General features: G+C 45.2%; 4 protein-coding genes across 5 annotated transcripts in view; 1 reads left to right on the top strand and 3 right to left on the bottom strand.

Annotated features, from left to right (window-relative positions):
- LOC144483170 (uncharacterized) overlaps positions 1–20,171 on the bottom strand; it is a 169,717-nt gene that overhangs the window by 35,291 nt on the left and 114,255 nt on the right.
- Positions 1–20,171, bottom strand: part of LOC144483150 (uncharacterized) — a 113,574-nt gene that overhangs the window by 3,477 nt on the left and 89,926 nt on the right. Inside the window, exon 1 of one of the 2 annotated variants that reach the window (XM_078201945.1) lies at positions 493–622. The exons of the other annotated variant lie outside the window; for it this stretch is intronic. The gene's annotated coding sequence lies outside the window, so the exon portion shown is untranslated. Of the gene's footprint in view, positions 1–492; positions 623–20,171 lie in introns of those variants that run through there. 2 annotated transcript variants of the gene reach the window in all.
- Positions 1–20,171, bottom strand: part of LOC144483162 (uncharacterized) — a 187,030-nt gene that overhangs the window by 84,250 nt on the left and 82,609 nt on the right. The gene's annotated exons all lie outside the window — the stretch shown is intronic.
- LOC144483164 (uncharacterized) lies at positions 442–19,332 on the top strand. Its single transcript, XM_078201961.1, has 3 exons — positions 442–495; positions 1,721–2,759; positions 18,198–19,332. The coding sequence occupies exons 2-3, from the start codon at positions 1,810–1,812 to the stop codon at positions 19,057–19,059; spliced, it is 1,812 nt and encodes a 603-aa protein (XP_078058087.1). The 5' UTR covers positions 442–495; positions 1,721–1,809; the 3' UTR covers positions 19,060–19,332.

Below are 20,171 nucleotides of genomic sequence, written 5' to 3'. Positions count from 1 at the left end.
GATCAGAGTCCTCATTGATTTGAAGCCAAAGTGTAACCTCTTATTTATTGTCCCCCTCCCCCATCCTCTGATGTGAACCATCCACCAGTGGCTGAGCCAGGATGGGGCCGTTAACCTGGGCCTGTTCCCGGGAGGGAGGGAGGGAGAAGCCCCGCAGCTGCAAACCAGGGAGCTGACAATGATTCTGAAGGGTTTGCGGATCCACAAAGTGTTTCCAAATCCTCCCAGCCACCGCCTAACGCTGACTCCGCTTCTCCGGGACAAACAAGCACCAAGGACAGCAATGACACTGCGCATGCTCCACATCACAATGCTCGGGGATTGATTGACGGCAACTCCGGACCAATAGGAAGAGGGGGCGGGGCTGGAGGACCGAGCGGGAGCGGCTGGTCCTCCAACCAATCAGAATGAATGAGGGGCGGGACCTGAAGAATGCGCAGTGCGGGTAATGGCGATGCACGGACGGTTTTAAGTCGGAACCAAGATCAATACCAGGTAGAGGGCGGCGCGCGGGGAGCGATGAACATGGCGGGTGGGTGAAGAGCTTCCTAAACATGTTCAAAGGCAAACCCCGGAAATGAACTTCCCGGTTCCCCCCGTTTGTGGCAAATGGAGCCGCAACTTGTCGTGTTGGGCCTGGGCTGACTGCCGCCATTGAGGCTGAGTATGGAAGACCGGCAGGGAGTGAAGTCCTGACGTCACAATAGAATTCATGACAGTAACGCGTCACAATGGAGAGTGAGTGTGACGTCACAATGGAGAGTGAGTGTGACGTCACAATAGAATGGATGAGGGTTCCAGATGAGCTGAGACTGGGGTGGAGTCGGGCGATGGCACTGAGGTGGAAGTAGACGCTCTTGATGATGATGTGGATATTGTGGCTGGAACCTCATCTTGGGGTGAAATATTTCACCAGGATTGTGAACAGCCTGGTTCAGCCTCAGACAGTTCCCAGGAAGAGGGATAGAGTTGCTGGTGAGGGAGTGGAGTTTGTAGTGGGGACTGAAGACAATGGGTTCAGAATTCCCAGTATTGATTTGGAAAAAAATTCTCTTAGTCCTTGACGTCAGACAAGTCAGGATGGTGTGTGAGTTGGAGGGGAACTTGGAGGTGATGGTGTTCACGTCTACCTGCTATCTTAGTCCTTCTGAATGATGGAGGTTGAGGGTTTGGGAGATTCTGTCAAAGTTCTCATTGAGTTGTTGATGTATAAAATCCCTCTCCTTCACCCCTGGCCTCTCCTACTTCTCTCTGTCTCCTCCCACAGTGCCCAGAGTCTTGTGTAGACCCAGCCTGGATGACAAGTTTCTTTTCGTGAAGGACATTAGTGAATCAGTTGGAACAAAAACAGAAAATGCTGGAGAAACTCAGCAGGTCTGACAGTGTCTGTGGAGAGAGAATAGAGCCAATGTTTTGGGTCTGGATGACACTTGTCGACAATGGGTCTTCCAGACTCAGAACGTTGGCCCCATTCTCTCTCTACAGATGCTGTCAGACCTGCTGAGTTTCTCCAGCATTTTCTGTTTTTGTTTCAGATTCCAGCATCCGCAGTATTTTGCTTTTATCTTAGTGAATCAGTTGGGTTTTTCATGACAATCCAAAAGCTTTCATAGTCACTTTTTCCTAGTGCTGGCCCCAGATTCATTCAGCTCAATTTCACAACCATTGTTTTTTTGTGGGTTCCCTTACTCTCTTCTTTCTGTTTTAATCAATTTCACAGGGTTTTAGAAGATGAGGATTCAAACAATGTATCAGAACCTGATGGAATCGTCCGATTTATTGTAACCTGAATATCATTGTATTTTGAACATGGAAGAAAATAGCACCGTTCACAGTGAAGAGAAACTGTACATATGTTCTCTGTGTGGACAAGACTTCAACCAATCATCTGGCCTTTCGGAGCACAATTGCCGTCACAACAGGGAGATGGCATGGAAATGTAGAGACTGTGGGAAGGAATTCGATTACCCATCCCTGCTGGAAACTCATCGGCGCAGTCACACTGGGGAGAGGCCATTCACCTGCTCCCAGTGTGGAAAGGGTTTTGCTCACCCATCCACCCTAGTAAAACACCAGCGAATTCACACTGGGGAGAGACCATTCACCTGCTCCCAGTGTGGGAAGCGATTTGCTCACTCATCCAATCTGCTGAAACATCAGCGAATGCACACTGGAGAGAGACCGTTCACCTGCTCTGTTTGTGGGAAGGGATTCACTCAGTCATCCAACCTTGCATTACACAAGCAAATTCACACTGAGGAGAAGCCGTTCACCTGCTCCCAATGTGGGAAGGGATTCAGTCGGTCATCAAATTTGCTGACACACCAGACTGTTCACACTGGGGAGAGGCCGTTCACCTGCTCCCAGTGTGGGAAGGGATTTGCTCACTCACACACACTGCGGACGCACCAGCGAATTCACACTGGGGAAAGACCATACACCTGCTCTGTATGTGGGAAGGGATTCAATCAGTCATCCAACCTAGCAATACACAAGGAAGAGCACACCGGGGAGAGACCGTTCACCTGCTCCCAGTGTGGGAAGGGATTTGCTCATTCAGCCAACCTGCTGAAACACCAGAGAGTTCACACTGGGGAGAGGCCATTCATTTGCTCCGTTTGTGGGAAAGGTTTTGCTCGCTCATCCAACCTGCGGTTACACCAGCGAGTTCACACTGGGGAGAGACCTTTCATCTGCTCCACATGTGGGAAGGGATTCACTCAGTCATCCACTCTGCAGACACACCAGCGAGTTCACAAGTAACTATTGTGATGGGATTTTTCTGTTAATCATATTCGTTGAATGATTCAACCTCTGCTGAGACATCGCAGCAGTCACTCCGATTAGATTTATTATCTGCTCCGACTCTTGGGGATAACCAAATCATTTGAGATTAAGTACATACAAATTGAGGGCATTGATTGGATGATTTTGAATGCAAATAAAGAGACATGTACTGACATAGTGTGAAGTTCAGAGAGAAATACCTGTGAAGTTTCACTCTAAATAAATCTGTACCAAATAAAGATTGGCTCCAACTTCTTCCTTCACCATAAGCTGTCAGGATTGTAACATGGTCAGAGGGAATATTTTCTAATGGTGGAGATTGGAAGCTAAAGGGAAATATTTTTCAGACAGAAGTTTTGCAATCCCAACAGCTTTTGTGAGAAATGGCTGAAAGTGAGTGGGAATTGTCAGGGTCTGATTACCCGCTGCTGCTCTCAGAGTCTGAACCATATGAAAGTGGAAATGTGGATACTGGTTACATCCCTACCAAGGGGGAAACAAGGTCTGGCCTTGGCATTGTCACTTCCCAGCAAAAGGAAAATCAGAAGCAAAGTATTTTGTGAGCTGGATGTCCATCAGTTGGACACTGATAAAGGTTTGGATCTACTGTTTGGGTTCAATGATGAGATTGACAAGATAGATGATCGACTGGATGGTTATGAAACATGGTTAGACTTTGACAGGTTTTGTAGGGGGTGAAAGCAGCCATAGCAGATCTGGATATCACAACAAAAGACAGATTGGAACAGCATTAATAAACAAATGAACCCCAGGAATGACTGGGGAACAATTAACAAGTGCTTCAGGTCTGACTCAAAATATCATCATGTGATGAACTTCCCAAAGTGGAAAATTAGGGATTTTGCAGTGAGACACAACACAGAGAATTCTGAGAAATTAGAGATAGCATTAGATCCAAGATAGAGATATACAATTTGGCCAAGGAAAACAACAGACTTGATGATTGGGAGCAGTTTAGAATTCAGCAACAGAGGACCAAGGGATTGATAAAAAGAGGAAAATGGAATATGAGAGTAAGCTTGCAGGGAACATAAAAACTGACTGTAAAAGTTTCTATCGGTATGTCACAAGAAAAAGATTGATGAAGACAAATTACCTTACAGTCAGAAACAGGGGAATTTATAATGGAGAACAAAGAAATGGCTGACCAACTGACCACATACTTTGGTTCTGTCTTCACAAAGGAGGACTCAAAAATGTTGGGGAACATAGGGTTTAGTGAGAGGGAGGAACTGATGGAGATCAGTATTAGTAGAGAAATAGTGTTGGGGAAACTGATGGGATTGAAGGCCTCTAAATCCCCAGGACCTGATAATGTGTACGCCAGATTCCTCAAGGAAGGAGCCTGAGAAATAGTGGATGCATTGGTGGTCATCTTCCAAGATTCTATAAATGCTGGAACAGTTTCTACAGGTTGGAGTGTAGCTAATGTAACCCCACTATTTAAAAAAGGAGGTAGAGAGAAAACAAGGAATTATAGACCAGTAAGCCTGACACCGTCAGCGGGGATTATTCAAGAATCCATTTTCAAAGATTCTGTTGCAAAACACTTGAAAAACAGTGGCAGGATCGGACAGAGTCAGCATGGATTTAAGAAAGGGAAATGGTGCTTGACAAAAACTATTGGAATTCTTTGAGGATATAACTAGTAGAATTGATGAGGGGGAGCCAGTTGATGTGGTTTATTTCAGTTTTCAGAAGGATTTCGACAAAGTCCCACATAAAAGATTAACGTGTAAAATTAAAGCACATGGGATTGAGGTACTGTGTTGAGATGGATAGAAACTAGTTGGCAGACAGGAAACAAAGAGTAGGAATAAACGGGTCTTTTTCCAAATGGTGGCACGGTAGCACAGTGCTTAGCACTGCTGCTTCACAGCGCCAGGGACGCAGGTTCGATTCCTGGCTTGGGTCACTGTCTGTGTGGAGTTTGCGTGTTCCCCCCGTATCTGCGTGGGTTTCCTCCCACATTCTGAAAGATGTGCTGGTTAGGTACATTGACCCAAACAGGCGCTGGACTATGGCAACTTGGGGAATTTCACAGTAACTTCATTGCAGTGTTAATGTAAGCCTTACTTGTGACTAATAAATAAACTTTAAAAAAACTTTTTAAAAATGGCAGGATGTGACTAATGGGGTAATGCAGGGGTCAGAGCTGGGACCTCAGCTTGTTACTACATATAAATGACTTAGATGAGGGAACTAAATGCAATATCTCCAAATTTGTTAATGACACAAAGCAAGGTGGGAGGGTGAGCTGTGAGGAGGATGCAGCAATCCTTCAGTGTAATTTGACAAGTTGAGTGAGTGGGCAAATGATTGGCAGTTGCAGTATAATTTGGATAAATGTGAGGTCATCCACTTTGGGAGCAAAAACGGGAAGACAGATTACTATCTGAATAGTCATAAAGCAGGAGGAAGAAATATGCAACACGACCTGGGTGTTCTTGCACAATAGTCACTGAAGGTAAGCATGCAGGTGTAAAAGGCAGTAAAAAAGACGAATGATATGTTGGAACAAAGTTCAGCAGTTTAGGCAGCGTCTGTGCAGAGAGAGAAACACAGTTAACATTTCAGGTCTGTGACCTTTCATCAGAACTGGGAAAAGTTAGAAATGTAACAGGTTTGGAGAAAGGGGCGGGTGAGACAGGGACTAAAGGAAGGTCTGATAGGGTGGAAGCCAGGAGAAATTGAATGAGAGAAAAGTGAATTCCTCAGAGCCAAAGGGAATGGAGCGAGAAAAGGAACAAAAGCTGTGCCTGGAGCGGGGGGGGGGGGCTGCCGACTGAAAGAAAGAAAAATGAAACAATCAAAGAAAAATAAACAAAATAGGCTCAGAGTTGTAGAGTCATAGAGGTTTACAGCATGGAAACAGGCCCTTCAGCCCCACTTGTCCATGCCACCTTTTTTTTAAACCCCTAAACTAATCCCAATTGTCCGCATTTGGCCCATATCCCTCTATACCCATCGTATCCATGTAACTGTTAAATGCTTTTTAAAAGACAAAATTGTACCTGCCTCTACTACTACCTCTGGCAGCTTGTTCCAGACACTCACCACCCTCTGTGTGAAAAAATTGCCCCTCTGGACACTTTTGTATCTCTCCCCTCTCAACTTAAATCTATGCCCTCTAGTTTTAGCCTCCCCTACCTTTGGGAAAAGATATTGACTATCTAGCTGATCTGTGCCCCTCATTATTTTATAGACCTCTGTAAGATCACCCCTCAGCCTTCTATGCTTCAGAGAAAAAAGTCCCAGTCTGTCCAGCCTCTCCTTATAACTCAATCCATCAAGTCCCGGTAGCATCCTAGTAAATCTCTTCTGCGCTCTTTCTAGTTTAATAATATCCTTTCTACAATAGGATGACCAGAACTGTACATACTATCCCAAATGTGGTCTTACCAATGTCTTCTACAACTTCAGTAAGACATCCCAACTCCTGTATTCAATGTTCTGACCAATGAAACTAAGCATGCTGAATGCCTTCTTCACCACTCTGTCCACCTGTGACTTCACTTTCAAGGAGCTATGAACCTGTACCCCTAGATCTCTTTGTTCTGTAACTCTCCCCAACGCCCGTCCATTAACTGAGTAAGTCCTGCCCTGGTTCAATCTACCAAAATGCATCACCTCGCATTTGTCTAAATTAAACTCCATCTACCATTCATCAGCCCACTGGCCCAATTGAGAGTTTACTCTCAGAGTAAAGAGAGTTTACTCTCTGAAACTGTTGAACTAAATGAGGAGTCTGAAAGGCTGTAAAATGTGGGTGTGGGTGGGTGAATGGGAGGATCTTCTGGATCTGCTCGAGACCTTGGTTAAGCAGTAATCTGTAGATCCAGGATGGGTGGGGCTGAATGGGGAGGCAGGGGTCACTCTGGCTGCCGACTTATCTTCTGTCTTGTCTGTGCCCAGGTGGCCCTGGAGAGGGAGATTCTATTGGGACTTTGTTGCTGATTTTGGTCTTTTAGTTTGATTGAACCACATGTTTGGGTGAAGGATTGGAATTGTCTGTTCTGAATTTGTGTCCTGAACTGTAACTTTGACAGAATCTCCCAAACCCTCAACCTCCATCACCGAGAAAGATCAGGATAGCAGATAGATGTGAACACCATCACCTCCAGGTTCCTCCAACTCACACATCATCCTGACTTATCTCACTTTCAGTATTGAAAGAACAGAAATTGCTTTCATATAAACACTGGTAAGACTGAACCCATTGTCTTCAATCCCCACTACAAATTCCATTCCCTCGCCAGCAACTCAATCTCTTCTTGGCAACTGTCTGACCTGAACCAGGCTGTTCACAACCATGGTGAAATATTTCACCCCGAGTTGAGCTTCCAGCCACATATCCAGATCATCGTCAAGACCCGCCCATTTCCACCCCAGTAACATCACCCGACTCCACCCCAGTCTTAGCTCATCTGGAATCCTCATCCATTCTATTAACAACCTGACATTCAGGGTGTAAGAAGAATTTTCTCAGGTGTCCCCCTGGGGTGCTCTGTATTTTGCTGAACCTCTCTCAACCAATATACAGACTGCGAAAGACAGCATATAGTTAAAGAACGAAAAGGAATTTATTTGCAAATGCATGCATCAGGAGAGAGACACAGTCAATGTCCTCGCTGAGCTAATATTGCAAGGTAAAATTATTATATTATTCTGAACATTTCAAAATCCCACCCAGTCTTGTCAATCAGACTGGAGGCCCAATCGCAATATTACCCATTATTATCTGAGCCAATTACGTTCCACCTGTCAACAGGAATAAGCGATTATTCGCTTATTGCCCATGTAGGTTCCTTCCCCTTTACCGAGGAAACCGAACCCATGTCATTCCAGTAACCAAGGCCATAACTAACACCTGCCAATTTTAATTGGTGAAAGGAGTCACTCTTTCACTGGAACCAGGGCCTCCTTTATCAGCTTGAGAGACTGCTCCAGCCTCACTGCCCATTAACGGATTTACTCCCTTAAATACCAGGCCATTAAACTTGCCTTTCGCATATCCAGAAGCTGCCTTTCTATGCTCCATTGTATTAAAAGAATTCAGCCTGTCCACCACTATTTCCCATCATGCTGCATTCGGAACGAAGTTGGCCAAGACACAATATATATATATTGAAAATACAGTTTAAGCTTATAATACTTGGTTAATTTGTGGTTATTCAGTTTATAATAGAACATAGAACAGTACAGCACAGAACAGGCCCTTCGGCCCACGATGTTGTGCCGAGCTTTATCTGAAACCAAGATCAAGCTATCCCACTCCCTATCATGCTGGCGTGCTCCATGTGCCTATCCAATAACCGCTTCAATGTTCCTAAAGTGTCTGACTCCACTATCACTGCAGGCAGTCCATTCCACACCCCAACCACTCTCTGCATAAAGAACCTACCTCTGATATCCTTCCTGTATCTCCCACCATGAACCCTATAGTTATGCCCCCTTGTAATAGCTCCATCCACCCGAGGAAATAGTCTTTGAACGTTCACTCTATCTATCCCCTTCATCATTTTATAAACCTCTATTAAGTCTCCCTTCAGCCTCCTCCGCTCCAGAGAGAACAGCCCTAGCTCCCTCAACCTTTCCTCATAAGACCTACCCTCCAAACCAGGCAGCATCCTGGTAAATCTCCTCTGCACTCTTTCCAGCGATTCCACATCCTTCTTAGAGTGAGGTGACCAGAACTGCACACAATATTCCAAATGTGGTCTCACCAAGGTCCCGTACAGTTGCAGCATAACCCCACGGCTCTTAAACTCCAACCCCTTGTTAATAAAAGCTAACACACTATAGGCCTTCTTCACAGCTCTATCCACTTGAGTGGCAACCTTTAGAGATCTGTGGATATGGACCCCAAGATCTCTCTGTTCCTCCACAGTCTTCAGAACCCTACCTTTGACTCTGTAATCCACATGTAAATTAGTTCTACCAAAATGAATCACCTCACATTTATCAGGGTTAAACTCCATTTGCCATTTTTCAGCCCAGCTTTGCATCCTATCTATGTCTCTTTGCAGCCTACAACAGCCCTCCACCTCATCCACTACTCCACCAATCTTGGTGTCATCAGCAAATTTACTGATCCACCCTTCAGCCCCCTCCTCTAAGTCATTAATAAAAATCACAAAGAGCAGAGGACCAAGCACTGGTCCCTGTGGTACTCCGCTAGCAACCTGCCTCCAATCCAAAAATTTTCCATCCACCACCACCCTCTGTCTTCGATCAGACAGCCAGTTACTTATCCAATCGGCCAACTTTCCCTCTATCCCACACCTCCTCACTTTCATCATAAGCCGACCATGGGGGACCTTATCAAACGCCTTAGTAAAATCCATGTATATGACATCAACTGCCCTACCTTCATCAACACACTTAGTTACCTCTTCAAAAGATTCTATCAAATTTGTGAGGCACGACTTGCCCTTCACGAATCCGTACTGACTATCTCGGATTAATCCGCATCTTTCTAAATGGTCGTAAATCCCATCCCTAAGGACCTCTTTCATCAATTTACCAACCACCGAAGTAAGACTAACCGGTCTATAATTACCAGGGTCATTTCTATTCCCTTTCTTAAACAGAGGAACAACATTCCCAACTCTCCAATTCTCTGGCACCATCCCCGTGGACAGTGAGGACCCAAAGATCAAAGCCAAAGTCTCTGCAATCTCATCCCTTGCCTCCCAAAGAATCCTAGGATATATTTCATCAGGCCCAGGGGACTTATCGACCTTCAGTTTATTCAAAACTGCCAGGACATCCTCCCTCCGAACATCTATTTCCTCCAGCCTATTAGCCTGTAACACCTTCTCTTCCTCAAAAACATGGCCCCTCTCCTTGGTGAACACTGAAGAAAAGTATTCATTCATCACCTCGCCTATCTCTACTGACTCCATACACAAGTTCCCACGACTGTCCTTGACCGGCCCTAACCTCACCCTGGTCATTCTTTTATTCCTCACATAAGAGTAAAAAGCCTTGGGGTTTTCCTTGATCCGACCCGCCAAGGACTTCTCATGTCCCCTCCTAGCTCTCCTAAGCCCCTTTTTCAGCTTGTTCCTTGCGAACTTGTAACCCTCAATCGAGCCATCTGAACCTTGTTTCCTCATCCCTACATAAGCTTCCCTCTTCCTTTTCATATTTTCATATTTCTTTTCACATTTCATACCTTTGCATATTTTGTTCCAGGCACATTGTGAATTCTCAGTACATATACAGTAAGGCACTTTATAATTACCTTAACTTAGTCTATTTACTTTAGTAAAAATGAAATGAAGGGTCTCATACTAGGAATTCTATATCACCCCCCATCAGTCCGTGACTGCAGAAACTGAGCAGTGACAGGAATGTAGTCAAGATAGTCCAGTCCCATAATGCCTCACATTCAATCTGCAGTCCTTCAATTATAACAGAATATGTGGCTGTCTGTAGCTGCCTCGGCCGTGGTCAACCCCAACACTGCCTTCCTGAACTGCTACAGTGCCTGAGGCGTAAGTACATCCACAGTGCTGTTAGGGAGGGATTTCCAGCTACACTTTCAGATTTCCATTGAACTGTAGGTGGATACCAGATTGATATATTCCATTCAACCACTCCCAAGATGAATTGTTCAAATTCCTTTATTGTCCAGGACAATATATTCACAATCATAGAAATCATAGAAATCATGGAAATCCTACAGTACAGAAAGAGGCCATTCAGCCCATCGAGTTTGCATCGACCACAATCCCACCCAGGCCCTACCCCCATATCCCTACATATTGTACCCACTAATCCCTCTAATCTACGCATCCCAGGACACTAAGGGGCAATTTTGAACCTGGCCAATCAACCTAACCCGCACATCTTTGGACTGTGGGAGGAAACCGGAGCACCCGGAGGAAACCCACGCAGACACGGGGAGAATGTGCAAACTCCGCACAGACAGTGACCCAAGCCGGGAATTGAACCCAGGTCCCTGGAGCTGTGAAGCAGCAGTGCTAACCACTGTGCTACCGTGCCGCCAATCTCTTTCAAACAGAAATTAAACATTCCATTTGATTTCAGGTATTAACATATTCTGTTAGTTTGTTCTTTATTGTCGATGTCAGGCTGGGGTTGTTCCTCTTGAAGGAAAGGAGGTTGAGGGGAGATTTGATAGAGGTGGACAAGATTCTGACAGGTTTAGATAAGGTGGACAAAGAAAAGCTGTTCTCATTAGCTGATGAGACAAGGACGAGGGGGACGCAGATTTAAGGTTTTGGGTCAGAGATGGGGGTGGGGGGGGTGGAATGTGAGGAAGAATATTTTGATGCAGCGAATGGTAATGACCTGGAACTCGCGGCCTACGAGGGTGGAGGAAGTGGAGACAATAAACAATTACAAAGGAAATTGGACGGGCACTGGGAGGTTTCAAACAGAAATGTTGACTAAATATCTCTGAACTTCCTAACACCCTGTCACTCTGTGATCCTTGTGAAATTTAAAACCAGGTATTCGCAACAAGACTCAAGGAGCATCAGCCCACTGGAGGCAAAGTTGTGAGACCGGCCAGTCCAGCAGAAAGAAACCCTCCGACCCTCCCCATTGACCAACTGTGAGAATGAACAAAATGCAGTCCTGGATGTAATTGAGAGCAGAAACAATAACAGCAGAATCCAACCTCTGGAATCACTCGTGAACTTGTTGGTGTCTCAGCAGGGCAGATGAAGCTCTGAAACCCTTCCCACACTGAGAGCAGGTGAATGGCTTCTCCCCAGTGTGAACTCGCAGGTGGGATGACCGAGTGAATCCCTCCCCACATTGAGAGCAGGTGAACGGTTTCTCCCCAGTGTGAACTCGCTGGTGTGTCTGCAGGTTGGATAACTGACTGAATCCCTTCCCACACTGAGAGCAGGTGAACGGTCTCTCCCCAGTGTGAACCCGCTGGTGTCTCTGCAGGTGGGATAACTGAGTGAATCCCTCCCCACACTGAGAGCAGGTGAACGGCCTCTCCCCAGTGTGAACTCGCTGGTGTATCTGCAGGCTGGATAACTGAGTAAACCCTTTCCCACAATCAGAGCAGGTGAATGGTCTCTCCCCAGTGTGGCTGCGGCGATGAGTTTCTAGCAGAGATGGGTAATTGAATCCCTTCCCACAGTCCCCACATTTCCACGGTTTCTCCATGGTGCGGGTGTCCTTGTGACTCTCCAGGTTAAACAATCAGTTCAATCTCACACAGAACACGGGTACAGTCTCTCCCCACTGTGAATGCTGCGATGTATTTTCAGGCTGTGTAACTGTTTAAAGCTCTTTCCACAGTCAGTGCACTGGAACACTCTCACTCGGGTATATGTGTGTCACGGCATTTTTCCAGTCACATTTATGCAAAAAAAAAGTCTGAAGCAGACAGAACAGAAAAATATTTCTCCTTTTAGATTGAAAGGCCGATGGTATTCAGGTCCAGATGAACTGAATGACTGTCAGAATTTGACATGACATTTGTTCGAGATTTCTGTCTGTCAATCCTCACCTTCTCATATTCTGTGAAAGGAGTTTACAAAAGTCATCACTGTCAGCACAGATTAGAAATTCAGAACAGACAATTCTAGTTTCTATGGAACATTGTTTCCTCTCTCATTCCCCAAAAGCTGTGAATCTCCATCCCACACACTCTCCCTCCATTCTCACTCTGCTGTATCTAATATTCACCCTCCCAATTCTCCTGAAGGTGCTGATTGAGGCTGATTGACAGATCCATGCTCACTGCTTCCTGTCCTGGACACAGAGAGCTGGAAATCTCCATGCAGGCTGCCAGACAGATATATGTCTCTATTACGGGACTAAAAATGTGTTTAATGGATAGAATTGTTTCAGTTGGCTAAGATACAGGGGGCTATAATTGATCATGATCTTGAACTACTTGTGAGGGTGTTCAAGCAGAGATGATCAATAACTTGGAAATGAAATTGTAGGTGCTGCAGAATGGGATCCACTCGACACTAACAGTGAGTCGGCATTGACCTGAGTGGTCCAATGGACTCCTTCTGTGCTGTAATGACTCTATTACTGGAAATATATCACGTAGCTACATGTTAGGGCTCAGGTTAGAAACTCCAAAATGTTTTATGGAACCCGCCTGAATCATACGTTTTACATCTTGAATTTGGCATGAAATGTTTCACTTCAGGTATGATTCAAATGACCCACCTTTTCACAAAGTTTACTTAAGAATATAGTTAACATGTTTAGTAAGAAAATTAGCAAGAACTTTTAGCAATTACAAACAAAACAAAACAACCAAGATAATGCCTAACCCATCAACAGCAGAATATTTTCTTCAGGAAGGCAAGACCTTGCTTTCAGATAACCAACAGAATTTCCAAATAAAACAGGGGAGAGAAAGCGAGAGAGACGTCTCTTTTCAGCGTGATGCCCCTTCTAAAACTAAACTGCATCTCAGAACTGAAAATGAAAGAACTTCTGTCACCTGACCTGCAACCAGTTTTTTATCCACAAATCCCAAGTAAAAACAAACAACCTCTATATAAGCCACTTAAGGAGCAAATAAAGGACTCTTTGTAGACAAGCCGGTGCCATAATGTAAAAGAAACTGAAAGGTTTATTTACAACAGCAGGATCATGATTTTGAGATTAAAAAATTCGTAAAGAAACACTAATGTCACACGACCGTACGATATTACAGATTAGAAATAATAATAAATGTACATTACTGCAGAACCATACATGTCTAATCTTGCCATATGACAATACTGAACATATCTCTAACCTATATTAATTTACAGTCCCCTTAAATGTCAGATATTTCCTGGGGAAACCAGCCCTTTAATTGTGAACATTAGGAAAGGGACCTTTGAGCCAGACAAATCAATGTGTCAAGCTGAGGGAGCAAAGGATGTCAATGTCTTTAACAGAGAGAGACCTGGGCCAACCTTTCCACAATCTGCACCCTCCCTGGATTCACTTCCTTTCCCTTCAGTTGCTGCAAGTCCCCAATTTCCCCCAGAATGAGAAAAGAAATGGAAAGGTGGAGAAAACAAAGTGTTTTACTCACAGATGTTGGAACAGGAGGAAGTTTCAGTCTGTCTGATGCCCTATCGTCATTCACGCAAAAAAGCCACGCTCTGATTGGCTGGGAAACCTGAGGCCTTCCGGTCCTCCAACTCTTCTCATTGGCCAGAGCTGGAGACAGTAAGAAGTTTAACAACACCAGGTTAAAGTCCAACAGGTTTATTTGGTAGCAAAAGCCACACAAGCTTTCGAGGCTCTGAGCCCCTTCTTCAGGTGAGTGGGAATTCTGTTCACAAACAGAACTTATAAGACACAGACTCAATTTACATGAATAATGGTTGGAATGCGAATACTTACAACTAATCCAGTCTTTAAGAAACAAAACAATGGGAGTGGAGAGAGCATCAAGACAGGCTAAAAAGATGTGTATTGTCTCCAGACAAGACAGCCAGTGAAACTCTGCAGGTCCACGCAACTGTGGGAGTTACAAATAGTGTGACATAAATTCTGATTCTAGGATCGCATGATAAAGACTCAGGAGGAAAAAAGCAGAAATATTTATGTGAAATAGTGTGACATAAACCCAATATCCCGGTTGAGGCCGTCCTTGTGTGTGCGGAACCTGGCTATCAGTTTCTGCTCCGCGACTCTGCGCTGTCACAAGGACGGCCTCAACCGGGATATTGGGTTTATGTCACACTATTTCACATAAATATTTCTGCTTTTTTCCTCCTGAGTCTTTATCATGCGATCCTAGAATCAGAATTTATGTCACACTATTTGTAACTCCCACAGTTGCGTGGACCTGCAGAGTTTCACTGGCTGTCTTGTCTGGAGACAATACACATCTTTTTAGCCTGTCTTGATGCTCTCTCCACTCCCATTGTTTTGTTTCTTAAAGACTGGATTAGTTGTAAGTATTCGCATTCCAACCATTATTCATGTAAATTGAGTCTGTGTCTTATAAGTTCTGTTTGTGAACAGAATTCCCACTCACCTGAAGAAGGGGCTCAGAGCCTCGAAAGCTTGTGTGGCTTTTGCTACCAAATAAACCTGTTGGACTTTAACCTGGTGTTGTTAAACTTCTTACTGTGTTTACCCCAGTCCAACGCCGGCATCTCCACATCAGAGCTGGAGAGACAGTGAATCAAAAATGCGCATGTGCGAGTTTTTAGGGTAAATGCGCATGTGCGGGTGTGGGGCGGGGCCCGGACAAAGCCGGCGCACTGACCATTGTCTGTCCGGGTCTTCCAGCCTTTCCCCTTGGACAACAGCTCAGCGCGGCTGGAGGGCAAAGTCCCGCCCACCCCCACGTGGGGCTCCGCCCCTCATTGTCTGTCTGCGGGGGATTGACCAATGGGAACTCTGGAGGACCGGAAGGACTCTGCTCCGGTCCTGCCTCTCACAGGCTCTGGCCAATGGGCATCCTGGAGGACCGGAAGGACTCCAGCCTCCAGCCAATCAACGCTCCTCCATTGTCTGAATGCGGAAGTGGACAATGAGCTTGTTCAGCTGCTCATTCCTGCCCAGCAAAACTAACTGCTGCTCTCTCTCTGAATGAAGATTGAGCTTCAGACAGACTCAAACTTCCTCCTGTCTCTCCAACATCTGTGAGTAAAACACTTTCTTTACTCCCCCCTTCCATTCCTTTTTTCATTCTGGGGTGAAACTGTTGACTTTGCAGCAACTGATCACGAGAAATAGAAGCAGGAGTGGCCACCAGGCCCTTCATGGCTGATCTGTGCCGGCTTCAACTCCTTTTGTGTGCCTTTTCCCATAGCCCTCTCCTCAATCTATCAACTATTTATCCACCTCCACTTTAAATACTTATCGTGGTCTAGCCTCCACCTGTGGGGGAGAGAATTCCAGAGATTCACCACCCTCTGGGGGAAGAAATTTCTGTGCACCTCAGTTTTAAATGACCGACCATTTAGCTTGTTCGAGACTTTAGCACTTGTAAAATTATCTCACCATCTATCCTGTCAAGCCCCCTCAGGATCTTATGTTTCAATAAAGTCACCTCTTTGTCTTCAAAGCTTCAAGAATACAGACCTAGACAATTTATTCTCTCTTGATAGGACAACCCTCTCACCCAGGAATTTGCCTGGTGAATCTCCTTTGGACTACATCCAATGTTATGAAATCCTTGTTTAAGTAAGATCAAAACTACGCAGTATTCCAGGTGAGGCCTCACCAACACAACCCCCCCCCCCTGTTTTTAAATTCCAACCCCTTTGCAATAAAGGTCAAAATTCCATTTTACTTCTTACCTATTGTGGGACCTGCCTGCTAGCTTTTTGTGATTCATGTGCAAGAACATCTAGATCCCTCTGTACTTCACTCACCTGCAGTGCTGCTCCATGTAGGTAATCTCCCTTTTGATTTCTCCTACTGAAATACATGACCTCCCACTTCCCCACATTAAACTTCATTTACCAGGTTTTCGTCACTCAATCTATTTATATCCCACTGCAGAATCAAAATATCCTCATCACAACATGTCCTTCCACCTACCTTCATATCATTTGGAAACCTTACATTCTGTTCCTGCCTCCAGGTCATTAATTGAATAATGAACAATTGCAGGCCAAGAACTGATCCCTGTGGTACTCCACTAGTTACATCTTTCCACTCTGAAAATGACCCATTTATTCCAACTCTCTGTTTTCTATGTGACGGCCAGTTTTCAATCCATGCTAACACACTTCCATCAATTCCATGGGCCTTTACTTTATGCACCAGCCTCTTATGTGGCGCCTTGACAAATGCCTTTTGGAAATCATAGAACCCCTAGATTGCAGAAGGGGGTCATTTGGCCCATCGAGCCTGCACCAACTTTCTAACAGAGCATCTTTCCGAGGCCCTATCTCAACCCCACATTTTTACCCCACAATCCCCCTAATCTACACATTTTAGAACATGAAGGGTCAATTTAGCATAGCCAATCAACCTAACTTGCATATCTTTGGAATGTAGAAGAAACCAGAGCACCCGAAGTAAACCTACTCAGACACGGGGAGAATGTGCAAATTCCACACAGACTGTCACCCAAGGCCGAAATTGAAGCTGCATCCCTCGCGCTGTGAAGCAACAGTGCTAACCACTGTGCCACCGTACCACCCTATCTAAATACACTACATCTACAGATTGAACTCGATCTACTCTTCCTCTTGCATTCTCAAAGAAATCGAGCAAATTTGTTGAACATGATTTATCTTTCCGAGAACCATGTTGCCTTAGTTGATTATATTCAGCTTTCCTAAATGATTAGCTATTTCCTCTTTGATTATTGACTCCAGCTTCTTGCCAATAATAGATGTTAAATTAACTGGCCTATAGTTCCCTGCCTTCTGCCTTTCTCCCTTTTTGACCAAGGGAGTCACATTGGCTGATTTCCAATCTTCTGATACTCTCCCGGAATCTAGCAAGTTAAGAAACATTTCAACAAAAATCTCCATTATCTCTCCAGGAACCACTTTTAAAAGGCTAGCGTGCAGTTCATTGAGTCCTGGCGACTGAAGGGAAAGGAAGTGAATCCAGTCTGTACATTCCACACATTGTTAGTCCAGTCAGATAGACATATATCTGTCTGGCAGCCTGCATGGAGACTCTGAGCTCTCTATGTCCAAGACAGGAAGCAGTGAGCATGGATCTGTCAATCAGCCTCAATCAGCACCTTCAGGAGAATTGGGAGGGTGAATATTAGATACAGCAGAGTGAGAATGGAGGGAGAGTGTGTGGGATGGAGATTTACAGCATTTGGGGATGAGAGAGGAAAAAATGTTCATTAGAATCATAGAATTCCTCCATCTTATCAGCCATCCCTGAGCCATCATAATGAATCCCTCTTCTCAGGACACCCTTATCTCTGACTTGTCTGTACTGCTGGCAGTCTCACAAAGCAGCTGCCTGTGTGCTGATACGTGAGGCCCTGCTCGGCAAGTTTAATGCTCCATGACTGTGTCTTTAATGAACGCTCCATAGAAACTAGAATTGACTGATTTGAATTTTGATCATGTACTGAATTGTGATGTTTTTCTTAAATTGAATTACAGGATATTAGATGAGGAGAAATCACAGACAGAAATCTAAAATGTCAGATCTGGATCTGACAGAGTGACTCGATTCCTTGGGACCTGAATATCATCAGGCTCTGAATCTCGAAGGAGAAATGTTTGCCCGGTCTATCAGCTTCCGAAGATTTTAAACATCGCTGTGACGAGAAATGCACTGAGACACACACAGCCAAGTGAGAGTGTTCCAGTGAACTGAGTGTGGAAAGAACTTTAACCAGTTACACAGCCTGAAAATACATCGCAGCATTCACAGCGGGGAGAGACTGTACCCGTGTTCTGTGTGAGATTTAACTGATTGTTTAACCTGGAGAGTCACAAGGACACCCGCACCATGGAGAAACGGTGGAAATGTGGAGACTGTGGGAAGAGATACAGATTCCCATCATATCTCGAAGCTCATCGGCGCATTCACACTGGAGAGAGGCCATTCACTTGCCCTTGGTGTGGGATGGGATTCAGTATTGTATCCACCCTGCAGAGACACCAACGAATTCACACTGGGGAGAGGCCGTTCACTTGCTCTCAGTGTGGGAAGGCATTCGCTCACGCATCCACCCTACAGGCACACCAGCGAGTTCACACTGGGGAGAGGCCATTCACCTGCACTGTATGTGGGAAGGGATACACTCAATTATCCAGCCTGCAGTCACACCAGCGAGTTCACACTGGGGAGAGACCGTTCACCTGCTCTCAGTGTGGGAAGGGATTTGGTCATGCAGCCACCCTGCAGGCACACCAGCGAGTTCACACTGGGGAGAGGCCGTTCACTTGCTCTGTATGTGAGAAGGAGTTCACTCGGCTATCTAGCCTGCAGGTACATCAGCGAGTTCACACCGGGGTGAGGCCATTCACCTGCTCTCAATGTGGGAAGGGATTCAATGATTTATATGCCCTGCAAACACATCAGCGAGTTCACACTGGAGAGAAACCATTCACCTGCTCTCAGTGTGGGAAGGGATTCACTCAGTTATGCAACCTGCATACACACCAGCGAGTTCATACTGGGGAGAGACCATTCTGCTGCACTCAATGTGGGAAGGTATACAGAGATTCATCCACCCTGCGGACACACCAGCGAGTTCACACCGGGGAGAGGCCATTCACCTGCTCTGTGTGTGAGAAGGGATTCAGAGTTTCATCCAGCCTGCTGAGACACCAGCGAGTTCACAAGTGATTCCAGGGGTTGGATTCTGCTGTTACAATTCAGCTCTCAAATACGTCCAGGACTGCGTTTTGTTCATTCTCACAGATGGTCAACCGGTCGCACGATTTTGCCTCCAGTGGGCTGATGCTCTTTGATTCTTGCTGCTAAAACCCTGTTTTCAAATTTCACAAGGATCAGAGTGACAGGGTGTTAGGAAGTTCAGCGATATTTAGTCAGCATTTCTGTTTGAAACCCCCCCAAATGCCCATCCAATTTCCTTTGTAATTGTTTCTTGTCTCCACTTCCTCCACCCTCGTAGGCAGCGAGTTCCAGGTCATTACCACTCGCTGCATCAAAATATTCTTCCTCACATCCCTCCCTGCATCTCTGGCCCAAAACCTTAAATCTGTGTCCCCCTCATCCCTGTCCCATCAGCTAATGGGAACAGCTTTTCTTTGTCCACCTTATCTAAACCTGTCAGAATCTTGTCCACCTCCATCAAATCTCCCCTCAACCTCCTTTGCTCCAAGGGGAACAACCTCAGCCTGACATCGACAATAAAGAACAAACTAACAGAATATGTTAATACCTGAAATCAAATGGGAATGTTTAATTTCTGTTTTAAAGATTTGGACTGTAAGAGTGAATTAATGGATTTGGTAAACGGGGGGATAGATTTAACACCCCCCCTCCTTCATTAGAGTAAAATCACAGGCTGGTCAATTGCTAATACCTCAAGGTGCTGACATCAGGAGGCTGGCCAGCAAGGTTGTTTACTTTCTAGAAAAACGGACCATTTTCTCACAAACTTTTGAGTGAAGGTTTAAGAACTAACCTACGTAGGTAAGATTGGAATTTTAAATGTTCTGTGTATTGAATAACTGTGTAAGCTGTCTGTATCTGTAACTTGGAGCTGAGAGTTGTATACGAGTGCTGTCTCTGTGATTACTCTGTTCGAGAGCTGTGTCAGAGCTGTGAGTTTGAGCTGTGAGAGCTGTATCACAGGAGGGTGCTCCTCCAGAGCTTTCTCTGGGGTTGTTCCCTCCAGGCGTGAATCATGAATAAACTATTGTAACATGTTCCTGGGTCTCCTGTGGTTAGTTGGAAGAAATACATCACAACAGGACAATAAGGGAATTGGA

This window comes from Mustelus asterias, unplaced genomic scaffold (genome assembly GCF_964213995.1).
Source record: "Mustelus asterias unplaced genomic scaffold, sMusAst1.hap1.1 HAP1_SCAFFOLD_47, whole genome shotgun sequence".
Lineage (NCBI taxonomy): Eukaryota > Metazoa > Chordata > Chondrichthyes > Carcharhiniformes > Triakidae > Mustelus > Mustelus asterias.
Note: the sequence above shows the minus strand (reverse complement) of the source record. Positions and strands in the feature narration are given on the sequence as shown.